Below are 16,588 nucleotides of genomic sequence, written 5' to 3'. Positions count from 1 at the left end.
CAAGTTTTCTTTAATCTTGACTCTCAGTCGGGTCTATCCATCTCTCTTCCTCTTGTTTAATCACTTCTGTTACAGAATAGTTTAAGATTTACAGCATCTCTCAATCAAGAACTCTCTTGTCAGTTTTTGTATATATTTAATATAATTTTTTACAAATGACTGACTGTAATGTAATAATTTCAATTGTAACAGTAGCAGTTTTTGAGTGCTGGACTTTGGATTGTACCAGACCAGTTATAACTGTCTGAGAGGAATGTTGACATGTCAGTGCGACTGGTCTTTTCCCACGGATCTGTCTGTGTCTGTACACTCCTCGTGTAGGTGTATGTCTGCTCAGACACAAAAGATGCTTGACTGTAGCTCTGCTCAGTTAGGTCTCTGAGTTCACTCCCTCACTGTATTACTTGTGGTAGAGCTGAAATTATTTTTCATCAGGAAAAACAATCAGCAGCTATTTTAAATAGCAAATTATTACTTTAAGCAATTTTAAAGCCAAATGTAAAACATTCTCAGCTTTAAGCTTCCTTATTGTGATGATTTGCAGCTTTTCCTTGTCTGGTTTGATTGTAAATTGAATATTTTAAGAGTCCTGGAGTGTTGGTCAGACAATACAAGCACATTTTAGACATCGCCTTGGGCTTAAGGAAATGATGATGGGCATTATCCACCTTTTATGGACTAAATAATGAAACAATTAATTGAAGACAAATTGTCAGATTGATGAATACTTAAATAATTGTAATTTGCAGTCCTTATTCCCCTTATACAGTTTAAATCATATCAGAGCTGTTTATTTTGCTGTGATTAAAACCTAGCTACCTGTTCATGCTGGCCTCATTACATTTCCAAACAACCCCTGAACATTTATAACCTTGCAAGAGTGCTGTAAAGGCTCCATATACCTGTTGACACCTGCTGTTGTCAATACAGCTTTCATTTTCCAACTCAACCTTTTCCTTAGTCCGTCTGTGTGGGCTGACTACCATGTAGGTTTTATAGGTAACTACTGTAGGTCAGTTACCCTGTGGTGTCTGTTGTGCCTCTGCTGCTGCTACAGTCACAGCTGTCAGCGCCCTCGATAATGAAGACGATGTCCAGATCCAGGCAGCTCCAGAGCTTATCATCTGTACTAAGAGACCACACGTCCATCCAGACTGTTTTTTTAGCATTGACTGGCATTTGTGAGAAAGAAAGTTTTTTTTTTTTCCCTGTTTCTCTGTATGTCTACCTAGCTATGATCTGTCCAACCTCATACTTCCACTCCGCTCCACAGGAAGTGTTGTGCAGCATCTGTAAACATGGTGGACATATATACAAATACAAATTTGCACTTACTCTACCCGGTTGAGCAAGAGGCTGCAGCTTTGTGTAAAATTATTTTGGGAGTTATAAATCTAGAAACAATTTGTTATGAAAGGATTTACAGGACAAACGATGTACCTTTTGTCTTTTATTATGAAAACAGTGCTCACTATACTTGAATCAACTTTCTTACAGCTGTTTCATTCTCTGTATTTCAGACCTCCAGATCGTCGACGTAGAGATCTTTTTGGTGTGGCAAACACCACACTCAATGACGGTTTTGGCGGGGGCAACACCAGCCTTGGTCCAGGGGATAACCGCACATATGGCATTCCTCCCATCAGGGAGTACCCCTTCTCAGAGGAGAAGAGCACAGCAGAATATTTAGAGATCTCCAACATGCGGCCCTTCACGGTCTACCGCATTGACATCCATGCATGTAACGAGGAGGTGGGGCGCTGCAGCGCTGGAGCCTTCGTCTTCTCCAGGACCAAACCTGCAGGTTAGAAAGGGACCTGGATTCAATCTATGATAAAGATTTGGCACAATATGCTGCTACATCTTCTCTTACAGTGCATTCAATGTAGACACATGCTTGTTGTAACGTTGTGCATGTGTGTTTCCCAGTCAAAGCAGATGACATCCCTGGAAAGGTGATCTATGAGAGGAGTGACAAGGTTGAAGGTTGTGTGATGCTGCACTGGCCAGAGCCCTTCATGCCCAACGGTCTCATCCTGATGTATGAGATCAAGTTCCATCTGGGGACAGAGGTGAGCGGGTTGGGTTTAACTAAAGATCATCTCAGACATGATAAATATTCATCAATTTATCAAAAAGCAAATGATCCCAGCACATGAGCACAAAGATACCTTCCACCTTCATCAAATTTTAGTGTCAAACTCTGCACATACATCATTCTGCAAAGTGAAGCTAAAACATCCAAGTGAAATAACGGCAGGAAAGACACATTTTAGAAACTTTAAAGTGATAGATCTGCAAGGACCCATACTGGCTTGAACATTATTTATTAAAACAGAATGCACAATACTCAGTCTTACCTACCTGATCGTTCACGGTAACCATCATGTGATATTTTTTTTTTATATTTCAGCCTGAGAAACATGAGTGTGTGTCGCGGCGGCAGTACCGCGAGCACCAAGGAGCTCGGCTGACCAACCTGGGCTCAGGGAATTATTCTGCTTATGTGCGCGCCACTTCACTAGCAGGGAACGGCTCCTGGACAGAGAGCGTGTCCTTCTACGTGCCTCCACCCAAACGTAAAAAAACAACATTTCTCGCACATTAAATAGTGTTTATTGAATGATTTTTAAGGTAGATAAAAAATGACACCTTTAGTCATTGCTGATCACATTTATTTTTCTTTTCTGTCCGGTAGGAGATGATGGTGTTACGTTCTACTTGGTCATCATAATTCCCATTATAGTGACACTTTTCATTGCCAGCCTTACCACGATTGTCTTCTTTGTGAACAAAAAGAGGCAAGTATCTTCATGAACCTGCTTTCCACATTTGCCGGACAAAGTCTCCTGATAATGTTGTTCTACCTCGCTATGCTCATGAAAATTAATGACCAGTGTAATGTCAATTACAGTTAACAGATGTTGTTTTCATTAACATTCCCTTGTGGTGAAGAGAAGAGTTTTAAAGAGAATTATGTGTCACATTCACAATTAAAGCTGCCTGCGGACTAACTTAGCTGTCTTTGTGTTTACAGGAATAGCGACAGATTGGGGAACGGAGTCCTTTATGCGTCTGTCAACCCGGAGTACTTCAGTGCTGCTGAAAGTAAGGATATGCAGTATCTTGTAAATGTTTTCACTGTTAAGTTTTGCCGTGCGTGCCTGTTGTTGACCCGCTGTCCTCTGTGTTGTGCCAGTGTACGTCCCAGATGAGTGGGAGGTGGCCAGAGAGAAGATCACAATGCACAAGGAGCTGGGACAGGGCTCCTTCGGCATGGTGTACGAAGGCCTCGCCAAGGGAGTGGTCAAGGATGAACCGGAGACTCGAGTGGCCATCAAGACAGTCAATGAGTCGGCCAGCATGAGGGAGCGCATTGAGTTTTTGAACGAAGCCTCTGTTATGAAGGAATTCAACTGTCACCATGTGGTAAGAGCGACACGGCCTGAACTGAGTGAGAAAAGCCTCAAAGAAATGCAGATAAATCATCACAATATGGATTCAAATAAACCAACACTTCGTTCTATTGAACCCAGATGCAAGAAAGGGCTCTTGATTAAGATAATTTCCTAATAAATTTGCAGAGCAGCAGAGAGAAAGGTGTCAGCAGGTCACAAGCACTGAGTATACTGAGCTTTACTTTACTCATGCAGCTACAGCCTGAGGCAGGGTTTAGCCTCCTGGAGATCGTGTAGATTCTCTCATCAGTGTGATCAAAGCCTCATTAACTACGTTAAATGGATGTTTTAAGGATTTTCCCTTTTTAGAAAAAGCTACTGTTACAACCTTTATATCAAGTCTGGCTGCAAAATAGCCAAACACTCAATTATTCAATTCAATTTGTATGTTTTAAAATAAATGGATTTTTTTTTTACAATCTTGATATGAATATAAGATATGAAATATGAACAATTGAACAATGTTTGCTCGCTTCTAGTATACAAGCAATCAAACGTTTTATACTTACAGTAATTGATACAATACCATCAAACACTTCCAATAAATGCTGTTCCAAAAATTGTAATAGTGATTTTTTTCATTACTATCTGTAGTTAAATTTGTCTGAGCTATGAGCATCTCCTACATTTCCTTTGTGCATTGCATTGTGGGTGAATCTTGTCCATAAACAACACACTCCAAAATTAAGACTTATTAGTATGATTACTGACTGTTTTGGGTATACTTTATCTTTTCCTGCACTAGTACACTACATATTCAAAACCTGCTTAGATTTAATGTGTAGTATACATTTGGGACTTTTGACTCATCATACCTGACCTGTGCTGTTTTGTGATTGGTGAAGGTGCGGCTGCTGGGCGTGGTCTCTCAGGGACAGCCAACCTTGGTGATTATGGAGCTGATGACCCGTGGAGATCTCAAGAGCCACCTGCGCTCTCTGCGCAAAGAAGTAAGCAGCTTTTCCTCACACACACATACACACACACAGTTCAGCTCTATGTCAGAGCTCTTACAGAAATAGGTGACGGTGTGAATTATCACATACACGCTAATGTGTGAACACACACACACATCCTGTCCCCCTTTTTTCTCCCACACCCACTTGCACGTTTCCTCACATAGCACTCATCCCTCACTTTTAGAATGCTGAGCTGTAACCAGTGTCATGTTGTTGCTGACTGTAAAGTGTTTTTTCAAACCCCTCGCTCTCTCCCTTCATCCCCAGAATTCCACCAGCCAGGTCCTACCCCCGCTCAAAAAGATGATCCAGATGGCAGGGGAAATTGCCGACGGCATGTCGTACCTAAATGCCAACAAATTTGTCCACAGAGATCTGGCAGCCAGGAACTGCATGGTAGCTGAGGACTTCACTGTAAAGATTGGAGGTAAGTCAAGTTAATACTGTGCCTTCAGCCTCCCCTGGTTGCTCGATGCTGAACCGGCCTCGATAAATAAGTGCTTGGATTTCAGTGAGTGCCTGTGGCAGTAGAGTCTTAATGTAGATGGACAGGACAGGAGGGAGGTGAGGGAATGGATGAGCTCTCAGGAGCTCCCTCTCCCACACAGAATGAGTGATTTTAAGTGTCTTCCCCAACCTCTTTTAATGTTTTTCTTCAGATTTTGGCATGACCAGAGATATTTATGAGACGGATTACTACCGAAAAGGAGGGAAGGGCCTGCTGCCTGTCCGCTGGATGTCTCCAGAGTCGCTGAAAGATGGCGTGTTCACTACAATGTCTGATGTTTGGTATGAGAACATATAACTCTTACACACTCACAAACCTGCATTATGCATCTATAAACCTGCCCTTATCCAGGGGGCTTGCAGAGTATTCAAGAAATGTCTACATATTACTGTGTGGATACGCTAAAATATATTATGCTGTGGAGTCAAAACTATAAAAACATGTGTTAGTATGTATATGTGAATATACATACTAACTTTACTTAACCGTTTGAACATGCATTGCCCTGCCCTCTATCCTCTCTGTGTATGCGTATGCTATGACAGCTAGAAAAACCTCAAAAACCCTCACAATCTTTTGGTTTCCAGCTGGCTCCAGAGGAGTGTAGAACAAGATACATCTTTATTATTTTACCGACAACTCTTTTATGCCAGCTTGCAGTGAAATCTCAGTTTTCAGTCCTGCCACATTTTTTTTTATCTTGAGCAATATTGTTGTACAAAAATACAAGTGTTTACTAGCTCCCTTGCAATTTTTTTGTTTCCTAACTCAAAATGTCCCACAGGTCCGTCCTTAAGAGTGGGCTTAAACTGCTCCAGATGTTCTCAAATGATAGGTTGCAGTGCCAGCACAAACCCACCTCCACATTTGCGTTCTCTATCTTCCTCTTTGATGTTGCGCAGATGAAGTTTAGCTTAAGACGAACCCATTATGGGCTCCTTAGGAATCCACGAGTAGGTGACTTTTATTTTGTTGATCGAAAAAGCTTTCTGAATGTGGCTTTGTCTGTCAGCACAAGACTGTTTCAGCCACTTATATGCAGTATTGTAATAAAAGACTGTTGAATGTACACTGAACTCATGCCAGTTGTGAAATTATGACTAGAAGGAGGGAAAAAATATTGTGCTTTTTCGTAGTCAATTTAAGAATTTTCTTTATGAATAGTTTCATAGTAATCTCTTTGCAATGTAGCTTGAGGTTAAACTGAGGTTACGTTCACTGTACTGTAAATACTTTATACTGAGGCTGGTCTTCCAGTAATGACATCATTGTGATTAACTGACTGGCACGCTGATACACAGCTTACATTACCCTCTATACTTTAGGGCTGCCAGGTTTTAGGTTTATTTTGATGTAGATAACATAAGGAAAGGTGTCTGCTGTGTGCTGCTCCTCTCATATCATTCTCCCACATCCTCTGCTCAGTAAATGTCAGGTTTCTCTTGCTCTGACCATTATATGTTAGTTAACAGGTTACTTATACTCCAGTTAATGTAGGGATATAAAGTTGCAGTATTTAAAGCAGCATTCAAAAGAATTGGGGCCATTTACGGGAATAAATCCTGGAATCCTGGAAGTGCTGGGTATAAGACAATTTAATAATGCAGTTTAATTAATTAAAAGTTATGATACTATTTATATCAGAAGTATTTTGAAGCTGAATCAATATGTTTTTTGGGGCTACTTGAAAGAAGCGTCACCTCTCACAATACACATCGTCATTTGACCCAGTGTTAATATGAAAATATTGATGAGGGCAGCTTTAAAGGTTCAAACCAGTGTTTCTTTTTCTTTTTATTAGTTAATCAACCAAAAGTCACACAAAGACTACATATTCAGTCTTCACTTAAAGTTGCTTCTACCATAACTTAGAATTGAGATCAATAAAAGCAGACATCATATCCACTGTAATGGATTACCTAAGCTTTTTTTGTGAAACAAAAATAAACCATTTGCTTCCTGAAAAGTTGGAAAAACAGTTGAAAAGCGTCCTTTGAAAGATGGTTAGCACTAATTGACGGTAACTGTACATGCTTTGTATTGAAAGGGAAAGGGAAGAAACTGCAGACAGTCGAGTACTTGATGATGTTCTAGTCCTCAGACCTTCATCAGGTACAATTCAATGAATTATCTGATGAAGGTCTGACTGTCCAAAACATCCTTTGATAAAGGGAGTGCAGTGCTTTTTATCCCAGGTACCTGTCGCTAAGACTTATTACTGTGCAATAAATTAATTGTAATAGACGCATTCTAGAAAAGGGAAAAACATTAGTTTGGTCCTTTTTTTTAAATGGACGAATTATTTACAAGTAATAAAAGATAAAACTGCTGTGCTTGGTGGCGTAAACTACAGCAGCCTTTAACATTTACTGCTGTTGCACTCAATGTAAGCAGCTTTTAATTAGTATCAGATAACGGGTCAAAATGTAAATATATATTATACAATTGTTGTTTCAATTCTTAACGCAGGTCATTTGGTGTCGTGCTGTGGGAGATCGCCACCTTAGCAGAACAGCCTTACCAGGGCATGTCCAATGAACAAGTGCTGCGCTTCGTGATGGAGGGAGGACTCTTGGACAAACCTGACAACTGCCCTGACATGCTGTAAGTCTCCGTGTATCTGTGATCAATAACTGCGTAAGGTTAATGTTACAACACCCTTGAAGGGCCTCGCACAACCTTCTGTCCCATTAATATTTTGTCCAGCATCTATTTTTAAGTTGTGGTTTGAAGTGTGTAAGATATCATGTGGTGTGTATGCTTCGGTAGAGCCAAGATGAGGGCTGACATTAACGTCACAGGTTAAATGTGGTCTGTTGACTACATGGCCCACGGTGGTCAGCTGGCAGCGAGGAGCCTCCTCACCCGTCAGCCTCGGCCCATAGAAGGGACGCCACGACCCATGGATGGCGTGAGGAGGTAGATGATGTCTGTCTGTCAGCAGAGGGAGTGGGAGAGGCCGAGGAAGAATTCATTAATGAATCATCTTGGCTGTAAGAGAAGAGAAATCACAGCACAGCCTGCTTGTCAGCATGCAGCGCTGCATGTATGCATTTTCTCTCCTCTCCCACTCTGACCTCAATAAGAAGGCATTCTGCTTTCTCCCCTCCCACTCTCCATGGCTGACCTCACCTTAGAAAAAGAGTGCGAGTAGAAAAAGAAAGAGGGCCGAATGTTGTGCAGACACAAACCTCTCGTTTCTATGGCAGCCTGACTTTTTTGTCCTGATTACAGGAGTGTGTGGATTGTGTTACAAAGGTGGTGGTGGTGACGAGGTTAGCCTCCTTGTCTGTGAGCAACACACAGGGATTTCAGGCCTTTGGCCGCTGGTTGACCTTCAATGTAGTGACTTAATGGAGAGTTCCAGAAGACTGCTGAAGGGTGGTGAAGCCAGAAGTCCATACAAAGACTGAAAGTGAGAGATACAAGAGGAGAAAGCGGTCAGGATAACAGACAAGAGAGATGAGTCATATTTGGAGAGCCTTGAATGTCACCTCCTTGTACGGTTTTTCCCATGCTCAGGTAGCTATGGGTCCCTGATTGGATTTCCCATGTCTAGAGTTTCCTACGGACAAAAGTGCATTCTCTCTCACTGGGTTGAACAAAATGAAATTCAGACTACGTGGTTATATTAAACAACATGATTTAATGTGGAATGTGTAGTATCACTCACAGTACTATGATACATCAAGGTTTCCTCACATGGGGATGTTGCATTTGTGAAGTTTTGCAGTTGCTGTTGCAATAGATTATTAAACATTTACCATAGATGTTTGGAGACCGTTCTGTACTCACACTTGGCCTGAAAGTGTGTCTGTTTCTGATTTTATGTGTTTCAAGATTTCTTTTTGTCCAATATTTTTAGGCTGGTGAAATTTCTTCTGTGTCTAGACTGGTAAAAAAAAAAAGTGTTTTTATAAAAGCCTGACTGCTGCCAAATTTCGTTTTGAAAGCACATATTTTCAGTATCACACCAGATATCTTCTTGTAACAATAGGCATTTATCGATGTGACGCAAAGGTTCAGACACACTTACAAGTGATTTGACTCCAGTTTACATAAGTTCATAATATTTAAGTACAGCTTAACAAAGATATCAGGCTAAATGGAACAAATACAGAAACACAGAAACACTATTAGTGACCACAGAACAGGCCATCAGCAAAACTTTATTCATCCAGCACAATTGGATTGTTAAATAGAATTAAATGTACCAAATGTGCATTAACAGGTAAACAAACACAAGTGGTGTAAAAAAAACAACTGCTGGCAATACATTAAATAAATAAATAGATGTTGTTTGACCTAGACACGCTCTTTCTTGCCAACAGAACAAGTACATACACAGATCATATACCACTCTGAGCTCAGCCATTTTAGCTTAATGGCAATAGCATGTGTCTGTGTGTGCCATGATTGGCAGGATGCTGACAAGAAGTCAGGATTTACTGCAGTGTTTGTTTTCTAAATTTGCATCAACAAACCTTGTGCACCACAACAGATGGTGGGGGAAGTGTTTTCAGCAGGCAGGACTACGCAGACAGGTTACCCAAGAAGCATCACATGTCTTTTCATGTGAAGTCTTTGCGCTGGGTTTGGACATCTAAACGTCAACTTTAAGACACTTGCTGTACCGATGAAAATAAGCCAGAGTCGCAGCCCCTGCTGCTTCAGAGTATTAAGTGAGGCTTGTGCTCTATGGGCGCGTGCTTAGGGAAAGCTCTACCCATAATTCCTGTGTGCAGAGGGGAGCTGTCACCCAGCTGCAGCGACTGTTGTGGACTGCAAAGAGACTACTGTAAGAGAAAGAAAACAAGAGAGAGGGAACAGCAAGAGCAGAGGAGAGATGACTGAGGTGTTTATGTCAGCAGGCCTTGGAGAGTATTCTTAGCTTGTTTGTGTATAATTGAAGTTGTGGTGTGTGGTGTAGCACCACACAAAACTGTAATAATTCTTCCTTTTATGATGTTTTGACATTCCCAAAGCTCGGCTGCTGGCCTGGCACAGTAACCTTGCGTATAATTTACTGTGCCGCTGAGTACATGCGACATCACTGGTCCTACTGTATGTGTTGTAATGGGGCGGCTGTGGCACATGAGGTAGAGCGCTTGACCCGCAACCGCAAGGTCGGTGGTTCAAGCCCCTCTACAGGCAACAATCGAAGTGTCCTTGAGCGAGACACCTAACCCCAAAATTGCTCCCCGGGCGCTTCATTGCAGCCCACTGCTCCTCCGGGATGGGTCAAATGCAGAGAAACGAATTTCCCCATTGTGGGACTAATAAAGGCTTAATTATTATTATTATTATTATAATGTAGCAATAAATGAAACATATCCAGATTTTGAATATCTCATTTGAACCGACATGTTCACTAAGACTACCTGTCAACAACAAACCTCATCAGCAGGTCCAAGAGATAAAGGCAGGTAAAGGTGATTTCTTTTTTTTTGTGTTTATGATCTGTTGCCATCAGGCCAAAAGGTACAAACAGTAAGTTACATTAACGCCCACTAATGTAGGAATATTATACAATATATGAAAGAATTATAATCTGGACATGGTTATGTGGATGTTACACTTTTAAAAATAATATTTTGTTTCTGTTTTACTGTTTTGAAAGGCAGATAATGAATTGCCAAAAAAGACAGCATAAAATTTGACCCATCTGTTCTATCAGACATTTACTGTAGTAGTAATCCAGAGAGTAGTACATTGTATTCGTGTAGTTTACAGTACGATAAATTGTACTGTCTACAGAGTTTGTTTTTCCAAGATCAATATAGTGAACTGAGCTTTAACTTCAGTGTCTCTTGCCACCTGCTGGTGAGAAATGTGAAGTCTCACCACTCTGAAGTTTTATAAGATAGGTTCATATTTTTTCCAAATCTATCTTAAAATAACACTCACATGCACATATGTACAATGAAACAGTCCCTAAAGTTCAAAGTGCAAAATATATGTATTTTATTAGACTTCAAAAAATGAAATCTATGCTTTACATGACAAAAACCCACCAAAGATCTACCGCACATCTCTAACCCTCTTTATTTTCTGTGCATCACTTGCAGGTTTGAGCTTATGAGGATGTGCTGGCAGTATAATCCCAAGATGCGTCCGTCCTTCCTGGAGATCATCAGCAGCATCAAGGATGATCTGGATCCTCCCTTCAGGGAAATGAGCTTCTTCTACAGCGAGGAGAACAAGCCGCCGGACACCGAGGAGCTGGACATGGAGGTAGAAAACATGGAGAACATTCCACTGGACCCTGCTTCCACCAGGCAGCCCTCTGCTGCTGCGGCCGCCGCACCTTCGTCGGGCTGCACGGCAGGCACGCCGCCTCCGACCGCCCAGCAGTTATCCCCCATGCAAGGCCCAAGTACTCCATTATTGGGACCCGTGTCTCCCTCCTCCCCGGGCCCCATTGCCTCAGCCTTGGCGTCTCCAGGCCAAGCCTTGGACAAGCACTCAGGACATGTTTCGGCCAACGGGCCTGTGGTGTTACTACGGCCAAACTTTGACGAGTTGCAGCCCTATGCACACATGAACGGGGGCAGAAAAAATGAACGGGCGTTACCACTGCCCCAGTCGTCGGCCTGCTGATATCAGACCAGCCCTTCCTCCTCCTCCTCCTCCTCCTCCTCTTACACAGGGTAACACAAACCTCTCCTCCATCTCTTAAGGAGGGATGGATGAGGTAAGAAATGACTTCCTTCTACTGTGTGCCAGTAGATGGTCTCTCCACTCCTTTAAGGTCAAACATAAACTCTAAAAACTGAGAGTAGAGAAACCTGCTAAAGCATTTAGGAGTTTAGCGGCTCAGGCTCAACACTGGGGAACTCCTTCCTGTGCCGCCTGGGTTTCAGCCGTTGTTACATAAGTCCTTCGAGAAGGAACACAATACAGGCATGTATCCTGACATACAGATGGAGACATAAACTTAAGGAAAACTTTTTTTTAGCATATCTGCCAGCAAATCCAACAGAAGAGCACTTTTTCACGATGATTTCAGAGAGGATGTTGTGGATATCTGAGTGTGTATTTATACTAAACACGTGATTCTCTCTATAATATGGCTCCATTTCTAAAAGACTTTCCATCAAAATGACTTTGTTTGCATGAGCGGGCCGGCTCATGTCATGTGAGGATGCCTCAATTAGAAAGTTTGGACTACGATCATTGTCTCTTTTTCCTGTTGATATTTCTATGATCTCGTCAGGAGCGGGTCAAAATGGAAGAGGAGGGCCTATTGTGTATCTGCCAAACTAATGCCAAATCAAACTTTTTCTTCAGTTTCACACAGGTCTCCCTTCTTGTTTAAGGCATTGATTCAGAGTTGAGGCTGTCTGGTAAACAAAACCAGAGCAGTTTGGTGGTTTTCAGACTTAATGCTTATCTTGAGAACTAGCTGCCCCTGGACCAGCTGTGTGTGAGCGGTTACCACGGGACAGAATACCGTGTTATTCTACAGAAGGGTTGCATTCACTCCTGCATTGAAAATGTCTCCGTATATGCAGCATCTGCATTGGGGGTGGAATAAATCTAGCAAGCCTTGAGATACTTAGTGACACTAAAGTGAATTGCATAAAGAGAAGCGGACACAAAAGCAGTACTGTTTTATTTAGGATTGGAAATGTAAGCAAAGACCTCTTTTAATCAAATTTAAAGTTCATGTTTTTCATATCAATTGACACAATATTGGTAAAAAATATGGAAAACAGGAATTTTATTAAGGAACTTTGAAATTTCATTATATTTTCTTTAATTTGAAACAATCAGTAAATTGATAAAAAATCTGCAACTAATTTGGTTATCGATTAAAGTCATTTATTTTAAACAAACATGGCCAGATGTCATTGGTTCTTCAGCTCTTTGCGTGTAAGGATTTGCTGCTTTTCTTTTTTTGTAAACCGGATTTGTTCGGGTTTCCCACAAGCAATTGGCAGATGATTGGGAAAGAAAATAATCATTTACCGCAGCGCTATATTTCTATGAATTACATTTCGAAAGCCAGCATGCTGTTGGTTGTGCTCACCAAATCGTCCTCTTGCAATTCCATTCAGATCTAACTAAATAGACTAACGGAAATGTTCCCCTCTCCCCTTCCTCACTTGAACATCTGGGGGAAATACATACATGACTTGAGTCCGCCAACTCTGAATCACAGCCTCAGTCTGTCTTTGTTTTTAGTAAAAAAAAAAACAAATCTAAACAAAACATCACAAGTTTCACACTGCAAATCACTGAATTTCATATTCAAGGGATACGACTCTGCCTCCACTTCATATAGTCAAACCTCATCTGACATCTTTTGAACTGTGCATTTCATGTGGGAGCTGAACATCGGTCTCTCTGATACTGCAGTTCAAATTAAATGGCACCAAATACTCAACGACAAAGAAAGACTAAGACCGGAGACAGAAAACGAGAAGTCGTTGGATCAGGTTTGATTGGCCTAGAGATGACTTTTATTCACAGCAGGACTCTTTTAGAATAGCCATTAGTTTCTCTACATTTCAAACACATATAAAGGTCTTACAGTTGTATTTTAGACTGCAGGATCGTTTTTATACACATCATTGGTTTTGTCACTTTTTTAAACCTTTTTACGGTTCAAAATGTTTGCCTCTATGTCTGTACAGAACAAAGCTGCTATTTTATTCTTTTTCTCTTTTGGATGTTATATATATATAAATATATATATATATAAAGAAATCCTTCAGGTTTGGTATTTTATGGTCTCCACTACAGTCCATTTCTTATATCTTCAAACTGTTTAAAAAAAAAAAAAAAAAAAAAAAAAAGAAGATTTAGATATAAAAGCATTTTTTTTTCTGTTACCCCAAAAGGTTTTCTGTAACACTATATTTTTTTCATTGCCTTTTATTTTTATGAAATCTTTCCTCCTGTATTTGTTTCATGGATGTCTATATTATTATTATTTTTATTATTAATATTAATATTATTATTATTTGGAATGGACACCTTAGCTCTATGTGTGAGTGTGTACTTTCTGCACCCTTTTTGTACTTGTTGTCTAGCACTGCGCCTAGCAATGCCCTCTAGGTGCGACTCAATCTCAGGTCAAAGTAAAGGCTTTGCTTTCTCCACACATTCTCATGATCATCCTCCCCCTTTTCCTCCCATCATGTTTTGTTGAGTACGGTAGTGTCCTCTCTCCCTCCCCCCGGTGCCTCCTTTTGAAGTCAGTGCACGAGATATTTACTTTACGCCAGATCTGGTATTTTAACCCATCCATTTCTTGCCTCCTCTTGACTTAATAGGGCTAATTGGGTTGACTTATTTGCCTTAATTATGCCAACCATCTCTCAAAATCTGTTTTCTTTTCTCCCTTGTTTTTATTACACTCTGAAGCGCAATATAACGCCACTTCTGCTAATGTTACTTCATCAAAGTGAAAACAGATCTTGTTTTTTCTTTTGTTCATGATCACTGCTTCTGAAAACCAAATAAAGGATGGGTTAAAGTCCAGGGAAGGGAACACATTTCACTGTCATGAATGGAAAAGGGTCTTAAAAATGGAGGCTGAATAGTGAAAGTGTTTTGAAGGATTTCTCCTTGTCTTTTTGGAAATGTTGCCTGGTGATCCTCTCCCCCCCCCCCCCCCTCTCTTTTGAAGTTTTTTCTCTGTAGGAGTGTTATTTATTAATTTTTTTATTTTCCTTTTGTGATATCAGTTAAAATCACTGTATAAATGCCCCATGATTCAGTATAAAGTTGGATTTTTTGTATGTATTTTCTTTGGTGTCATGACTGGGGGACTTAAAAGGTTTTTGTTTGTTTTTTCCTTCAAGTATATATCTACCTCACTCTTTTTAAACGAACGCGTATGGAAAACAAGTACATCTCACTTTCATCAGTTTGTATAGAAACCTCATCATCTGGATAAAACCCACAGGGATCTAGATAAACCTCACGAAGCCAACTTGGACAGGAGATGGAATATCTGTGTTGTGAGTCCAGTTCACCGATTTTAAACCCTAAAAGTTAGTTTATATCTCTGATAATACATAGGAGAGGACTTCAGTACAGTGCGCTTTAGTTCTCAGCAGAATCAGCTTAATTTGGTGTTGGGTATATAACCTAATTATGTCAACCAACCCTTTAATTTGACTGGATACAGTGTAAAAAGGCAGAGGGCAGGTGAATTTAAGAAACATGGGCACAACGTCAACATCAAATATCCCATCTCCACTGACTACCAACATATTTTCACAACCTTAAACCCTCAAAAAGAAAGAAACCTTAATTTTCTCATCTTAAATGCATTTATATAGAAGTCTGAACGGTTATCATGGGGAATATTTAAAAAAGGGAAAAATTGTTTTATTGACCTCCAAGAAAAAAAGAAAGGTGTTGGCTGCAAGATAAAGGCACAACTCAAACATCCAGATGTCATTCACACTCTCCAAAATAATATTCTGTTATGTATATGGATCAGTGCTTTCAATCATATGTCAGTCAATGTTGGATTACATTACGTCCTTTTTTTTTTTTAAACTCCTAAACTCTTTGTGTTTAAGTTCACACCATCACTTCCCTTGTCCAAGTCTCCCTGCTGTGCTGATTGCCATGGGAGTAGAGTTCTAGAGATAGAATCATTTCCACCATTATCTGGCTTTTGGTTCATTAAAATGCCTTTCTGGCCTATTTCTACTGCTATTTACACAAATGCTGCTGGTTAAAACCGTCACCTCAGTGGATCTTATATTGTTATGAAAAATGTTAAGGCGGCAAAGGAGCTTTTACAGCGCAAAACTTCACATAAAAACTTCCCTTCTACTCATAGCGCCTACTTGGAGAGTGCTGTCTCAGTGCAAGGGCTTCTGGGGTGGAGGCATGAGGTCATTTGAAAAATGTAATGTTTAAATTAATACCCAAAAGCAATAAAAAAGAAATGGGATTATAGATAACATAATGTGAAATATGGGTCCTGAATTAAAGTTCTTCTTAAGCATTTTATCTGTGCATGATTTTAAGAGAATCAAAGAGTGAAGGATTTTTGATTGAAAAACAGTCTGATTGCTGCTGAATATCACATTGGTACAGAAATCACCACTGACAAGCAAACAGCTTGTGTAGTTACTTCACATATCTGTGCATTAATGTTTTTCCATTTGGATGTATGTAATGATTAAATACAAACGTTTCAGTTCGGGGAGTAGACATTACATGACCTGTTGTGAGGTGAATTACTGTGGAATTACTGGTTACCATTAGATCACAAACCTGTCATAAATACAGCATTTAAACAAACACGTAGACATTTATAGTACAGGGATGTTGCGTAGATTACGGGTAGTCATGGTTAAGAGTAAACGACATGATTAGGAAAAGATGATAGGTCTAGGTTTACAGCTTCACGCATTACCAGATTTCAGCGTAAACGCATAGTAATTTACTAAAAAACATTCAACTTAGTCATCTTTATCACTTCTATTCTTCTGAATGTTCTTCATGCAAACCTCAGGTTTATGGAGGATGCGTCAGTGCATTCAAACTGCAATAATAAGTTTGAGGTTTATCATTATCATGCCTCTGTTTTTATGATTTGCATTCCTATACCTTCCGAGGGGGCCTTGATTTATTGCTATTATTTTATTACAATACTTTCACAAAATCTCTGTGTTCATTACCTGATTGGG

General features: G+C 40.3%; 1 protein-coding gene across 1 annotated transcript in view; it reads left to right on the top strand.

Moving 5' to 3' along the window:
- igf1ra (insulin-like growth factor 1a receptor) overlaps nucleotides 1-12,608 on the top strand; it is a 73,812-nt gene extending 61,204 nt beyond the window's left edge. Inside the window, exons 11-21 of the mRNA XM_054619280.1 lie at nucleotides 1,521-1,804; nucleotides 1,930-2,072; nucleotides 2,414-2,579; nucleotides 2,699-2,801; nucleotides 3,038-3,108; nucleotides 3,200-3,429; nucleotides 4,304-4,408; nucleotides 4,685-4,844; nucleotides 5,077-5,206; nucleotides 7,395-7,529; nucleotides 10,994-12,608. Coding sequence (XP_054475255.1) covers nucleotides 1,521-1,804; nucleotides 1,930-2,072; nucleotides 2,414-2,579; nucleotides 2,699-2,801; nucleotides 3,038-3,108; nucleotides 3,200-3,429; nucleotides 4,304-4,408; nucleotides 4,685-4,844; nucleotides 5,077-5,206; nucleotides 7,395-7,529; nucleotides 10,994-11,525 — 2,059 coding nt within the window. The 3' untranslated portion in view covers nucleotides 11,526-12,608. The remainder of the gene's footprint in view (nucleotides 1-1,520; nucleotides 1,805-1,929; nucleotides 2,073-2,413; nucleotides 2,580-2,698; nucleotides 2,802-3,037; nucleotides 3,109-3,199; nucleotides 3,430-4,303; nucleotides 4,409-4,684; nucleotides 4,845-5,076; nucleotides 5,207-7,394; nucleotides 7,530-10,993) is intronic.
- Nucleotides 12,609-16,588: the final 3,980 nt, after the last annotated feature.

This window comes from Anoplopoma fimbria, chromosome 19 (assembly GCF_027596085.1).
Source record: "Anoplopoma fimbria isolate UVic2021 breed Golden Eagle Sablefish chromosome 19, Afim_UVic_2022, whole genome shotgun sequence".
NCBI lineage: Eukaryota > Metazoa > Chordata > Actinopteri > Perciformes > Anoplopomatidae > Anoplopoma > Anoplopoma fimbria.
Note: the sequence above shows the minus strand (reverse complement) of the source record. Positions and strands in the feature narration are given on the sequence as shown.